Here is a 15071-nt window from a genome sequence, read left to right as displayed (position 1 = left end):
AATGAGGTGTGAAATTTGGCTATCACGGACGAGGAGGGAGCATTGACCTTTGTTTCGGAAACAAGAAACTCATGTTGATAACCTATTATAAACTAATAATACAAAGAGTAAGATAAAGTCAAGGGAGATTCTTATTACTTAGCCTAATTTTATAGAAGTTAACTAATCAATCCAAATAATAAAATGTTTTTTTACTTTATTCATTGTAATATATTAAATAATTTAATTAATCTTTTCAAATAGTTAAATAAATTACTTATTTATTAATTTTTAAAAAGTCCAAAACAAGCTTTTTGGTATGGGTTCCTCCAAATCGATGAAAGAGAGGGAGAAACAGAGCAGAAGCGAGAAGCCTCGGATTTGATCTGTAGAATTTTTTGTTCTTTTGGGATGGATCTTGGCCTGGTAAGTTCGATTATATTCGTAGAAGGTTTCAATGCAATCGATATAAGAAAGTAAATCATTAACGATTTCGTGATCATCATCATTTCTCTTTTCGCTCAGCTTGGTTGGTATGGAAAGGGAATTAGGGGTATGAATAATTGAATTTAGATACATTTATGCTTCATTAATTGCATGGTAACATCATTTCTGAATTAATTGCGATATGGGTCGAGCATGTCTCAATCTAGTTTTTACATTAAATGAGATAGAAATTTCAAATTCTGGTGCTAGGGTTCTCTATTCTGAAATGAAATCTTGAAACCTCAAGGAGGAGAAGAAGGAGATAAAGCTAATATATTCCTGTAGATGTTTTAACAGTGTAAATCAGTTTAAAATTTTCATTAAAACCATAGTAAATGAAGGTTGCATGCATCGACTATGATATAAACATGATCAAATAAGTATAATTCAGTTTATTAAAACTAATTAGCAGTTATTTAACTGTTAATCTTCTTGAAGATCTTGTCCACACCAGTAACACCCCCAACACAGATATGATATGATAAAATTTTGAATTTGCGTGTGACTTTGTTCTTTCTGCAAACGCGATCCCACGTGAATGTGGGATCTAGATGAGATATTTAATAGAAAAAGTGTTTCCAAATGGATCTATGAAACTAGAATTGATCAAGCGCTATTGTGAAAATGACAATCAATGTCAAGATGTTTGATTTTTTATGAAAACCCGGATTAGTTGACTGAGATGTGAATGACAACTTTATTGTCACACCATAGTGGATTAGATGTGTGAATTTGATTCCAAATTCTGTAAGAATATATGAAATCCACTAAAGCTCACTAATCGTAGCTGCTAAACTTGTAGGACTCTGTTCTAAAGAAAGCAAAACAATTATTATTAGATGATTGTGTAAAATCCTATTATATTAGACTTTTACTAAATTCCTTGTTCCATTATCGTGAAGCCATAAAAATCTACTTGAGTTTACAAACTTAGGCTTGGAATAGCTGTAGAATATCCGTCAGGGGCGACATATAAAGATTCATATAAAGATTCATGTAGGAATGCATTATTTACATCCAACTATGTAAATTCCACATTTTAAGCAGTTGTTGAGTCAAGGAGAATTCTAACTGTTAATGTTTTAGCCACATGCCAAAGACTTTCTTTTGAAATCTATGTTTTGTTTAGTAAACTTGTCATGTCCAATGTTTATTGATCCATTACCCTTTAATTGATGATTGAATGTTGGTTTATTTGAATTTAATCTAAATAATCCAACATGAGGGAAGGGGTTTAGGTTTATTAATCAGCATGTTTCCTACACAATAATTTTTGATGTTTTGACACGTCTTTTGCAGCCTGCAGGGGAAAATTATGCAAACCCTAATATATGTTTCTTTCACGTGGTCTTCAAAGTGGAGTATCCTTTAATTATATATAGTCATGATTTAAGGATTTTCCTTCTTGCTAATAGATTTTATCTTTTGATTTTGCAGGCTGCAGCATTATCATTCTATATTCTATCTGCACTCTTTTTCAACAGCTTTGTCATAATTTTTGTGGTAACCGCGCTTCTTTCTGCTCTCGACTTTTGGGTGGTAAAGAACGTGAGTGGTCGTATCTTGGTTGGTTTAAGATGGTGGAATGAGATCAATGATGACGGGGAGAGTGTTTGGAAATTTGAATGTCTTGACCAAGAGGTTGGTAAAAGTAAACAATTAAAAATGCATTTCAGTCAATCTGCTTGGCTTTATTTTAATCATTTTATGTATTGATAGTCATTGGCTCGAATGAACAAGAATGATTCATGGCTCTTTTGGTGGACACTTTACATTACAGTAAGTGAACTAATGTTTTGTTTTTCTGGATGTTAAGATGGTTGGTATAAATTATAATGAATGTTAAGATTGATAGTTTTTTTTTTCCGATTTCCAGGCTGGTATATGGTCTGTTTTGGGAATATTCTCGCTCATAAGGTTTCAAGCTGATTACTTATTAGTTGTTGGAGTTTGCTTGACTTTGAGCGCTGCGAATATCATTGGCTTTACGAAGTGTCGAAAAGGTACTATTCTATACTTTTTTTCTTAATGAATTGTTGTTCTAGTTTGGAACTTCTTGTGACAAATGGTCTTACCTAGGAGACCAAATGTCTCAAGTTTGATTCTCAAATGAGGGTCACAAAAAACCTGAAAACAGTTGGTTTAGGTTCATTTACCATTCTACCCTTACCTTTAATGACATAAATAGAGTCTTGGAAAATTAGAAAAGGAAAAAAATATATTTTCATATTTTGGTTGATGATTTGAAGTATTGGATTAAAGAAGCGTTGGTACTTTATTAGAAATAATCCCACATCAAGATTCAACATCAAAAACCTCGTTACTGAATCTATTTCTCATTGCCTTTCTCCTTGTATCGGATTTTAAACCCACATTCTTATTCGTTTTCAAGTTTTGATTTGGTCTTTCATTTTCTCTAATTTTTCATAAAGGAATGTGCAAATAAAGGAATATGCAATCACACATCTTCCATCAAATCATTAAGTTGAATCATCAACTTAAACACCAAAATATCTTTAAAGTGGGGATATTTTGGTCATTTGATCCAAATAATTCAATTTTTCATCAAGAACTCATTGATGTGGGTTGTTTTGGGAATTTTACCAAAACCCAACTATCACATCACATATCTTTTCAATTATCAATTCACTCGATTCACTCATCAAAATACTAGAATACTCTTACTTTATTTTTATAAAATTTAAATTTGAAGTACAAACAGACAATTTCCAAATAAATTATTTATTTTATCAAACAAAGTTTTTCGTAAAAACCAACATCAAACAAGCTTCAAATAAGATTCTTTTCAAAATAACCCAAGATTAAACAAGCCCTGGAATGTAGTCTGCATAAATTTTGTCAAACAGTGAGTCTTAAGACAAATATCTTGGGTTCTTTGTAAAAGGATATAAAGACTGTGGGTGGTAAAAGTTTTCTTCTGATTTTGTGTTATTACATGATAATTTAGCTCAAATATTTGATCTCCATGCTGCAATGGTGAAGAAGAACTCTTTTGTGAACTTTCAGATGCTAAGAAACAACTTCAAGCTTTTGCTGCTCAGACATTTGCATCTCAAGTATCGTCCACAATACATACAGCATTTAGCGTAGTATAGGAAGTTGCTGATTCATGTGAGACTTATCGGGTTTTCTTTGTGTTTTTTTCTGAAAGAGATTGATGGGTTTTAAAGTTTATTATGGTTGCCTCAAGTTTTTGTAAGGATTTTGTAACTCTAAATAAGAGAAAGCTGCCAAAATTTTGTTAACAACTCCACATTCTTTTGCCAAACTTTGGTGGTCCTATCTAATTTTAACATAACTTTTGATTATATTGTCTATGTGAAGTTTGTATTTATTGTTATGTTATTTTAGTACTTTTAAACTAATTTAGCCGAATCATTTATTATGTAGAAGGATAACAGTAAAAAATAAAAAAAAAAAGTAAATAAGATAATAAAATTATCTTAAAATTATCAAGTTTCTATAATCATTTTTAACTATAAAATTGATTTTGATTTTGAAATTTTTTCTACAAATTCTAAATTAACACATTAATTGTTATTTTTTAATTTAATTATTTAAACTTTTAACTTAAAAAAATTATTTTTATTGAAGTTTTTTTATTTCATTTTAATTATTTTTTTAATGATATTTTTTTCAAAACTAATACAATAATTCATATTTTTATTTAACATAAAATTCAATATAAAAAAAAAAATCTATAACATCATTATAAATTAAGATAATAATAATTTATCGATTATAAAAAAGATTATAAAAAATATAGTAAGATTAATTATTTTATTTGAATAACTATACGCAGTATTTATTATATTTTACTAAAATATAATAATAAATTTTAATATTGTAATAATTAAGTAATTTAAAATATTATTAAATAATAAATATATAATACTGTAAATTATTTTATTGTTTAAATTTAAATATTTTATTTATAATAAAAAAAAGAACTAATTTATACATAATATATTCACCTGTTTTCAAATATACAATAAATTAAGAAAATAGTTAGTAAAAATAAATTAAAAAAAGTTTTAAAATGTATATATTTAATCTAAATATTTGTTGTTTTGTTCATATAAGAGCTAGCTTAAGATAAATCAAAACTATGCATTCATATGAAAAACATTTAACTTAGAATTCATATGAAATTCTATTAAAATAAACTTAATTTGGAACCAAATATACATTTTGAAGCAATTACACACATAAGAAACATTCAGCAAAATTTCATCATAAATGGCATAAACCTGTTGGCCTTTCGACCCATAAATCAACAGAGTTGGCTTATGAACAAAACCAGATCAAGAAACAAAATTTCTTTTAACCCATTAAACAAAATGCAAAGCTTGTAACAAATCTCCATCAAGAAGACAAATAAATTAAGCATTCTGAATATAAATATTCTAAATCAAGAACAAGTCTATACTCTTATGAGAATGATCAAAAAGAAAGAAAAAACCTTAATAGAAATCAAATCAATCTTTAATCAGGCTATGCCATTTTAGTGTGCCTTAAGATACTCTTGGACAATAGTTAAAGCAGCACTCTCTTCACCAAAATCCTGCAAAACCAGCAAATCATACATAGTAAATAAGTTAAGATTATTATCATCAAATTCAAAAGGGTTTCTACATAGTAAGTAGGTTAAGATTATTATCATAAAATTCAAAAGGGTTTCTTCTTCCAAGATCTTACATTTATAACAGCACATGAACAACCAACAACTTTCCTTGCCTTTCCCTCAGAATCAATCTTGCACAACTGCAAAATATAAACAACAATTTCAAAACAAAATCACAATTTTAAGTTCTTGTCAAAATTTGAGTTCTATTTGTTTTGTGTACTTACACCAACCCATTCCCCAAGAGTTTTGGCACTTTCAACAGTGATCAAATTGACATTATGATCAGCACAAAGAGCTTTCACAAGCTTAACATAATCTGGTTGATTACAATCCTCAGCTAATACACAAATCTGAGCTTTATGCTTTTCAATTGCTTTTGCACCTTCATGAAGACCTCTAGATAAACCTCCATGAGCAAGTGATTTCCTTAAAACAAGCTGCAATGCTGTCATACTATCCATAGGCTCACCAATAATTGGAACCGGAGCCTGAACCTCGGCAGCAACAGGAGCAACAGCTTCATCGCTATATAAACAGGTGATAACTCTATTCGATTATGCTAATTCATCTAAGATATTCTACGAATGAGATGAGAAATATAGATAGATTTACGTACCCTGACATGTCTTATGTTGAAATTAAATTCCTTTATCTCTGAGATGCAGACAATGAGTAAGAACAGAATGATGATTAGTGAAAGCAATCAAGATCATGTAATCGAAATGCTAAACATAGATCGAGTTATCAATATCTATATCTTCAAATCAAGAAACGAATATAATCAATCTAGAAGAAGAGATTACCGATTGGCGTTGCCGGATGAGATTTGAGAACTCTAGAAAGAGAGAATGAGAATGCGAACTGCTGCTGAAGGAAAGATGATATTTTTAAGGTTTTAGGGTTAACTCTATATGATGGGCTTGAAAATGGAATATTGGGCTTTGACTGACTTGGGCTTGTATTAGCATATTTTGAAATTTTGAATAATGGGTATGTATTGAGATTATTTGAAAACTGAAAAAAAAATAATCATTTATTTATTAAAATATAAATTTATGGATCACAATCTTAATTGTTTTTTTTATTATCAAAATTTAGATTAAAGCATGTTTTTAACCTAAAAAAATCTTTGTTAGATAATGATGATTTATATTACTATTTTTCATTATATTTGGATCGAAATTATTATTAAGAGGTAGAATTTGTGTTGTTTTTATTTATTATATAAAAGGACTTATTGACATGTGAATTCAATGTGACATATATGTTTAAATATATTTATATATATATATATATATATCATATTTTATTTTGTTAAAAAATATGTAAACATTAAAACTTAAATTAAAATTATCTCATACTTTTTTTTTTGTTATCTCCTTCTCCCTGATATTTTGTTTTTAAGTGGACTAAGATCTACAAAGGGATAACTTGCACAAAAAATAAAAATAATACATATAAGTATATATATATATTCTAAGCTTTTAAAAATAATAATAGTTATATTAGTTGAGTAATGATATTTTAGTCAATTGTCTTTGGTTACATTTTTTTTTTCGTTCATTATTTTACTGTCCAATTCAATTATTATTATTATTTTTAGTTAATTATATCTTAACTTTAATTTTTGAATATGTATAGGCATAAGATAAAACAACCTATGTAGTTTATAGGACCATTTCATAGGAATCCAGTTTTTAATATTATACTTTTTTCTATTTTTTTCTTTTAATATTAAATATATATATATATATATATAATTTTTTATCTCTTTTTTAATTTTTAATTTTTGTATTATAATATATTTACCATTTATATCTTATTTTATATTTATAAAAAAATTTAATTATTATTTTATGGGCCCAAAATTTAAATTTGTATTGAGTCCCAAATTCTCAGGATCGGACCTGTGTAAGACAAAGGTGACGACGAAGGACATGAAGGAAATTTGCGTGAAGGGGATGTTGTTGTTTCCCTAACCTTAGTCACGTAGAGGGATCCATGAGACGTATAACTTTGATATCGGACCTCAATACAAGATCTAGATAGTAACTTCTATTTTGGATGCAAAGAGTTTTTGAGCTTTCTAGTTGAAGTACTAGACGCGACAATAACAAAGTTGAAGAACTAGCCGACTAATTCTTAAGATTTTCTTTCAATGATATAAAACATGTTGTAGAATATATTGTGTTTGATTGTTTCAGTTTGATTTTGAGAATGATTCACTTATTTGTTATAATAAAACTATGAAACATGTATGCGTTGTTTTTACTCTTATCATGATTCTCATATATCTTTTTAAGGTCATAAGAAGTGAGACTTCTTATTGAGTATCAACTGCAATTTCAGACCTCATATTTAATACACCATTTATTGGGTTTGGCATTGTCAATTTGTACAAAAATAAGACTTCTCTCTAACGAACATAGACATCGGTCAAAAAAAATTAATTACGTGGCATTTATATTTATAGATAAACGAATACACGTGTCCACTTATTTTTTTTTTTAAATGAATGTTAAAATCATTAAATATTATTCATTAAAACAAAAAACCTAAATCTTCTCATTTCAACACAACCCCCACTCCTCTTCATTCTTCCTTCATCTTCTCCCTTTTTTCTCTATGTAAGTTGCCCTCGCCGCCATTGTCTATTCTTCTTTCTTCCAGCATCCGCATAGGTAAACTATCGTCTCTCTGCACTTCTTTTGTTCAATCTCTTAACTGCAAAGGACATCGACAAATCCCTGTTAAAACCTTGAACTTTTATTTGTCAAATTTATAATGTCTTCTTCCAAAGGTCCCTTTCAAAGTTGTATGTCTAGTTTTTATTGTTATTGTGGCTTACAATGTCCGATTTGGACAACCCTGAGAGAAACTTCAAACATTGGAAGAAAATTCGTAAGATGTCCAAATTACAATTTAATTTTTCGTTTGTTCAGTTATTCCTTTTTCATTTCAATAATTGTTACATTTTTGTAAATGGAGGTTTCTGTTTTTTAATTTTGTGGAACCTCAATTAAGTGGAAGGACTTTTCAACTTTTCAAGGAATTGATAGGTTTACACAAGATACATAACAATCTTCTTGCTTCTTTAATGAAAAGTCTATTAAGATTCAACAATTGGAAGAAGAGATTGAAGCAATAAAGTCAAAAAAAAGAAAAGAGAATAAATTGAAGATTTATATTGTATTTGTTGGTTGCTGCTATAGTGCTCTTATATGATAAAATATTAATTAAATAAGAGAAATTATTTATTTATCTTCTATTAATTAAGCTAAATATAATAACTAATTCTAAATTTTCTTAAATTAATTATCTTTTCTTTTACTATTATAAATTATAAATAGATAAACTATTATAAAGATTACAAATTCAATCAATAATATTATTTTAATCTTTCTTTTCAAGAACTCAATCCCTAAACCCTAAACCCTAATTTTTTTTAAATGAATGTTAAAATCATTAAATATTATTCATTAAAACAAAAAAACCTAAATCTTCTCATTTCAACACAACCCCCACTCCTCTTCATTCTTCCTTCATCTTCTCCCTTTTTTCTCTATGTAAGTTGCCCTCGCCGCCATTGTCTATTCTTCTTTCTTCCAGCATCCGCATAGGTAAACTATCGTCTCTCTGCACTTCTTTTGTTCAATCTCTTAACTGCAAAGGACATCGACAAATCCCTGTTAAAACCTTGAACTTTTATTTGTCAAATTTATAATGTCTTCTTCCAAAGGTCCCTTTCAAAGTTGTATGTCTAGTTTTTATTGTTATTGTGGCTTACAATGTCCGATTTGGACAACCCTGAGAGAAACTTCAAACATTGGAAGAAAATTCGTAAGATGTCCAAATTACAATTTAATTTTTCGTTTGTTCAGTTATTCCTTTTTCATTTCAATAATTGTTACATTTTTGTAAATGGAGGTTACTGTTTTTTAATTTTGTGGAACCTCAATTAAGTGGAAGGACTTTTCAACTTTTCAAGGAATTGATAGGTTTACACAAGATACATAACAATCTTCTTGCTTCTTTAATGAAAAGTCTATTAAGATTCAACAATTGGAAGAAGAGATTGAAGCAATAAAGTCAAAAAAAAAGAAAAGAGAATAAATTGAAGATTTATATTGTATTTGTTGGTTGCTGCTATAGTGCTCTTATATGATAAAATATTAATTAAATAAGAGAAATTATTTATTTATCTTCTATTAATTAAGCTAAATATAATAACTAATTCTAAATTTTCTTAAATTAATTATCTTTTTTATTACTATTATAGATTATAAATAGATAAACTATTATAAAGATTACAAATTCAATCAATAATATTATTTTAATCTTTCTTTTCAAGAACTCAATCAAATCATTTTTGTTTATTTTATCAATTTTAGAAATTAAACTTGGTATCAGAGCTTATAAGGGAAAACTCCTAAAAACGATTTCAATGGAAGAACAATATCACTTTTAGTTCTACCAATGATATCTGGAAGCGTAAAATTTAATAAACATAACTATATCTATTGGAAATCACAAGTTACTCCAATCATGATAGGTTATGATTTCATGGATATAGTAGAAGGGAATCTTGAAACTCCTCCCAAATTTTCTTCAAGAAACAAATGATCAAAATAATACAATTCAAATCAAGAATCCAAAATTTAAACAATGACGTATCCAAGATCAAAAGGTACTTGCATGGCTCTTTTCAACATTGACCGACGAGATTCGTCAATAAGTCTCAAAATCATCTTCGGCGCAAGAACTTAATTGGGAAACCTTAGAGAAAATCTATGTTTCTCAATCAAATAGTCAACTATTTCAGTTACGGAGTCAACTCTTAAACGACACACAAAGGTAGTGACTCTCTTTTTAACTTCATTCAACATATCAAAAACCTGTCAGATGCACTTATCGCTGTCAGACAATATGTTTCTGATCAAGATCTAAAACTAACTCTACTCAACAGGCTTGGAGACGAGTTCGAGTCGATGACATTCTAAATCATGAACAACGACTCATATTCAAGAAAAGAAAATTTCATTATGAAAATATTTTGCCCTCAAACGTTTCGGCGAATGTTGCTTATATTTATGGGCATGAAGGCAGAAAGAACCAAAACAATAATCGTCCGCAATGTAATTTTTGTCATAAAATTGGTCATCGCTCCGAAAGTTGTTTTTATAATCCATCTTGTTAAATATGTAATGTACAAGGACATAGTGTTCTCGAGTGCCCTCGTTTTAATCCTTCTATAAATCATATGACAATGTTAGTTACATCGTCTACTATTGTAGATCCAACTTGGTGTCCAAATTCAAGTACTACCAACCATATTATTTATGATCTTAATAATCTACACGTAAATGCTACTTATACAAGTACTTAAACTATTAAAGTCGGAAATGGTATGCCTCTGAATATTTATAATATTGGTACCACTAAAATTTTAAATAAACAAAAATCTCTCTACTTACATAATATCTTACACGTTCTGAATATTACTAAAAATATGATGAGTGTCACGAGATTTTCATCATATTATAACATTTATTTTTCTAATTCTACCCGAATGTTTGTCTTATTAAAGACCGATATACAAAGATAGTGCTTCTTAATGAATTACTCAAGGACGGACTTTATTGCATTAAACCTACTAAAAGTTCGTTTTCGACATGTTTTAATAAACAAGTGTTTATTGATATTCGATCTCCGGCTCAAATTTGACATTCACGAATTGGACATCCTTTAGCGCTACTACACCTACATGTTTTACCAAATCTAATAAGGATCCGCAATGGCGTCTTGCCATGACAAATGAATATAATGCTCTTATTCAGAATAACATGGTCTCTTATTCCCCGTACACCATCTCAGAATCTTGTTGGATGTAAATGTGTTTTTAAACTCAAGCATAAAGTTGACGGGTCTATTGATCGACATAAAGCACGTCTTGTGGCTAAATGATTCCATCAACAACAATGTATTGATTATGAAGAGATATTCAGTCTTGTGGCAAAACTCACTACTATTCATGTTATTCTTTCTTTGGCAATATCTTATCAATGGTTAATTCATCAACTTGATATTAGTAATGCATTTCTTCATGAGTATCTACAAGAAGAAGTTTACATGGCACAACCACCCGGTTTTGTCCATCTAGATTTTCCTAATCATATATGAAAACTTCATAAAGAAATATACGGTCTTAAACAGTCTCCTCGTGCTTGGTATGCTACTCTTCGGACTGTTCTACTATCTCTTGATTTCATAGAATCGAAATCTAACACGGTTCTCTTCACGTATCATGCACCTCAAATAACCGCATACTTTTTAGTACATGTGGACGATATTATTCTCACAGGCAACTCCAAATCGTTTCTAACAAAAATTATATTTTAATTAAATAAATTATTCCCTATTAAATATTTAGGTCAATTACATTACTTTCTTGGAAAGGAAGCCACTCGTACCAAAGATGGCTTTATTTCTTTCTCAATTCAAGTTATATTGACGATATTCTCACTCGGGCTGATATGCTTCAAGCAAAGTCATTACACACCCCCGTCTTTGTTGGCTCATCTCTTTCTAAACATGATGGTGATCATTTATCTGATCTGTTTCTCTATCGGAGTATAGTAGGGGCTCTACAATATCTTACACTAATTCGTTCTGAGTTAGCCTTTGTTGTCAATCGAGCTTGTCAATTCATGCAAACTCCCACATCTTCTCATTGGGGAGCGGTTAAATGTATTCTTCGATATTTTTGTCGTACTCCTCGTCATGAGATTTTTCTTCGTCCAAATTCTCAATTAACTATTGCTGCCTACTTTGATGCTGACTTGGCAGAATGTCTTGATGATCGTCATTCAACAACTGGATTTTGTATTTTCTAGGTGACAATCTCATTTCTTAGAATTCTAAAAACAATAAGTAGTTGCTTGCTCTAGTAATGAATCTGAATACCGTGCTCTTGCATATATAACTGCTGATCTTTGTTGGATTCAATCTTTACTTAGTGACCCTCGAGTTTCACTTTTTTCTTCTGCAGTTCTATGGTGTGATAATATTGGTGTCACATTCTTATCAACAAACCCGGTATTTCATGCTTGCACAAAATATATTAAAATCGATTTTCACTTTGTTCGAGAAAAAGTTACTTGTAAATAACTACTCATCCAATACATTCCTACTGAAGATCAAGTGACTGATATCTTCACCAAAGGTCTTTCTTCTCATCGATTTACTCTTTTACGTAGCAATCTCACAGTTTGTACCTCACCTTTTTGCTTAAAAAGGGATGATAAAGTATTAAATAAATAAGAGAAATTATTTATTTATCTTCTATTAATTAGACTAAATATAATAACTAATTCATAAGTTTTCTCAAATTAATTATCTTTTCTATTATTAGTATATATAAATAAACTATTGTAAAGATTACAAATTCAATCAATAATATTATTTCAATATTTCTCTTTAAAACTCAATCAAAATAGTTCTTGTTTATTTTATCAATTATAGAAATCAAACTTTATATATGTATTTGTGTTTGTAGGTTGAAATTGTGTGTTGTGGATTGAAAATAAAAAAATTGATATTTTCTTGATTCTCACATTTTATTGAATAAATTACTATACTACAATATTTATTGATTATCGAGGTTGATATGCATGTTCTAAAAAAATTTTTGAATAAATAATAATTCGTTTTTAATTTATAAATATAAATTTGTTTTTAATGTAAACAGTATAAAATAGTAAAATCGGAAATATTTAAAAATTGTAAAAATGTTGTGATAAATTTAAAATCACAAAAGATTACCTATTCAAAAGTTTACCTATAATCAGACTTTTAACAAATACTAGGTTTTTTTTGAGAATTCTTTTTAAAATGAGACAACGGATTAAGTATGTGCCCGCAAACACACTTAACCATTTAACTAGGCGCAGAACTAGCTAGGGGTGAGCAAATGGGTAAAACTAATTCGTTTTGTCCGATCCGTATTAAATCCAAACTAAATTTATCTAATCCATAATCCAAACCATTTTACTAATTAATCCGGATCGGATACGGATTGGATTGAAAATTGTTTGGATAATCCAAACTAAAAAATATTTATATATATCAACTTGAAATTAGCCAACAACTTTTTTTTTTAAATTCGAATTTTTTTATTATTATTAAATTTGAATTTTAAAAAAATAATTAAAAAAAAAAATAAAAAAAAAAATAAATACCATTGTCAAAGAGACGATAAGTAAAATATATATTATATTGAGATGGAATTTTATTTAAAGAAAAATAAATTAAAAAATATATTTTTATTTAGATAGTCTGGATAATTTGGATAATCCTAATCCAATCCGATTTAATTCAATCCGAACTCAATCCGATCCGATCTCAATCCAATCCGAAATATTCAATCCGAATTAGTATTTAGAATTCGAATTGGATTGGATTTCGGATTAATCCACTCAATGCTCACCCTAGAACTAGCCGACTGATGGGCTTGAACTCAAGAACTTAGGGTTAGTATTCACCTCTTATTGTCGCTAGACTAAAAGAGAGAATGAGTACTAGATTTTTAGATTTTAAGGTTCGTAATTAAATGTTTATATAATTTTTGTTTTTGTAATTCAACTTATTTTGTAAGACCCAATTTTGTCCACCAAAATCATAAGAGTATATGAATATCCATATTCGAAATCATTATTTTACTAGTAACAAATAACTGCCAACAATTATTAGGATAGTAGAAAAACTCAGACAATTTTGAATTTAATTAAATTCTTTCCCGTTTTCAAATTGACATTTTTATAAATTATTTCAATTCTATACATTTTAAAATAAGTGATAACTTGTTAAACAACAAAACTCTTCATCGGTATCAACAACAGAAATTAACCAGAAGAGTTAATTTATCTGTAGTTACTTTACTTGGGTATATCAAAGGTCGCATTGATTAATGTATGTATATTGATCATTATATTATGTATTTAATCATGTATTGTAACCTCATGTACTCATCAAAGAAAATAGCCAAAAGTTATTTACGGCTAAAATAATTCTATATATCTTTTATTTCTTTCTTGGTATCAGAGCAACTCTTGGACTACTCCTTTTTTTCGATCCTATGGCTGATTCAAACAAAAATCAGTTGTTTCCTAACTTTCTTCAATCGATCTCTGTTAAACTTGATCAGCACAACTTTGTAATCTGGAAAAGTCAAGTTATACCGGTTCTTAAAAGCAATCGTCTTTTCCGATTTGTTACTGAATCCCACCCAGTCCCTTGTGCAACGATTACTTCTGTACAGGACGATGAAGCTGTTGTTGACGATGACGAAGAGAAACCCACCGTCGTCGCAAATCCTGAGTTTGAAGCATGGGAGGAGAAAGATCAGCGAATCATAAGTTGGCTCCTCTCTACTTTATCAGATTCCATTCTTGCTCAAGTTGTTGGCGACACATGTGAAACCTCTTCGCGTCTTTGGGCTACACTTGAAAGAATGTTCGCAACACAATCTAGAGCTCGTTTTGTTCAGTTGCGACTACAACTCCAGACTTAGAAGAAAGGTAATAAATCAATGAATGAATACCTTCAATCTATAAAATCTATAGAGATTCGCTTGCAGCAATTGGTGAGAGAGTTTTTGAACTCGATTTGTTCACTCATACCTTGAGTGGCCTTGGACCAGAATACGAGGCCTTAGTGGTTGCTATAACCACCCGTTTCGAACCGGTGAGTGTCGAGGAACTCACTAGACTTCTGCTCAACCACGAACAACGGCTAGAACTGGCACATTCTGTTGCCAACAATGCCTAAGCCAATATTGCTTTCGAACGACATAGAGGAGGTGGAAGAAACTCTCGCGGGAATCCATCGCCGCGAGGAAGGGGATCAAATTCAGGACCCTCTGAATATTATATGGCTAAAAATTCTTATGCCAATGGACCTG

At 29.5% G+C, this 15071-nt stretch overlaps 2 protein-coding genes across 2 annotated transcripts; one reads left to right on the top strand and one right to left on the bottom strand.

Annotated features, from left to right (window-relative positions):
• The first annotated feature begins 288 nt into the window (after positions 1–288).
• On the top strand, positions 289–3826 carry LOC124932030 (Golgi apparatus membrane protein-like protein ECHIDNA). Its single transcript, XM_047472630.1, has 6 exons — positions 289–405; positions 1765–1821; positions 1903–2106; positions 2185–2244; positions 2342–2468; positions 3493–3826. The coding sequence occupies exons 1-6, from the start codon at positions 391–393 to the stop codon at positions 3579–3581; spliced, it is 552 nt and encodes a 183-aa protein (XP_047328586.1). The 5' UTR covers positions 289–390; the 3' UTR covers positions 3582–3826.
• A 964-nt stretch (positions 3827–4790) lies between these two features.
• Positions 4791–6001, bottom strand: LOC124932176 (40S ribosomal protein S12-like). Its single transcript, XM_047472791.1, has 5 exons — positions 5917–6001; positions 5730–5767; positions 5338–5638; positions 5185–5250; positions 4791–5050 (listed from the first exon to the last, which is right to left on the bottom strand). The coding sequence occupies exons 2-5, from the start codon at positions 5735–5737 to the stop codon at positions 4991–4993; spliced, it is 435 nt and encodes a 144-aa protein (XP_047328747.1). The 5' UTR covers positions 5738–5767; positions 5917–6001; the 3' UTR covers positions 4791–4990.
• Positions 6002–15071: the final 9070 nt, after the last annotated feature.

Source organism: Impatiens glandulifera, chromosome 3 (assembly GCF_907164915.1).
Source record: "Impatiens glandulifera chromosome 3, dImpGla2.1, whole genome shotgun sequence".
Classification (NCBI taxonomy): Eukaryota; Viridiplantae; Streptophyta; class Magnoliopsida; order Ericales; family Balsaminaceae; genus Impatiens; species Impatiens glandulifera.
Note: the sequence above shows the minus strand (reverse complement) of the source record. Positions and strands in the feature narration are given on the sequence as shown.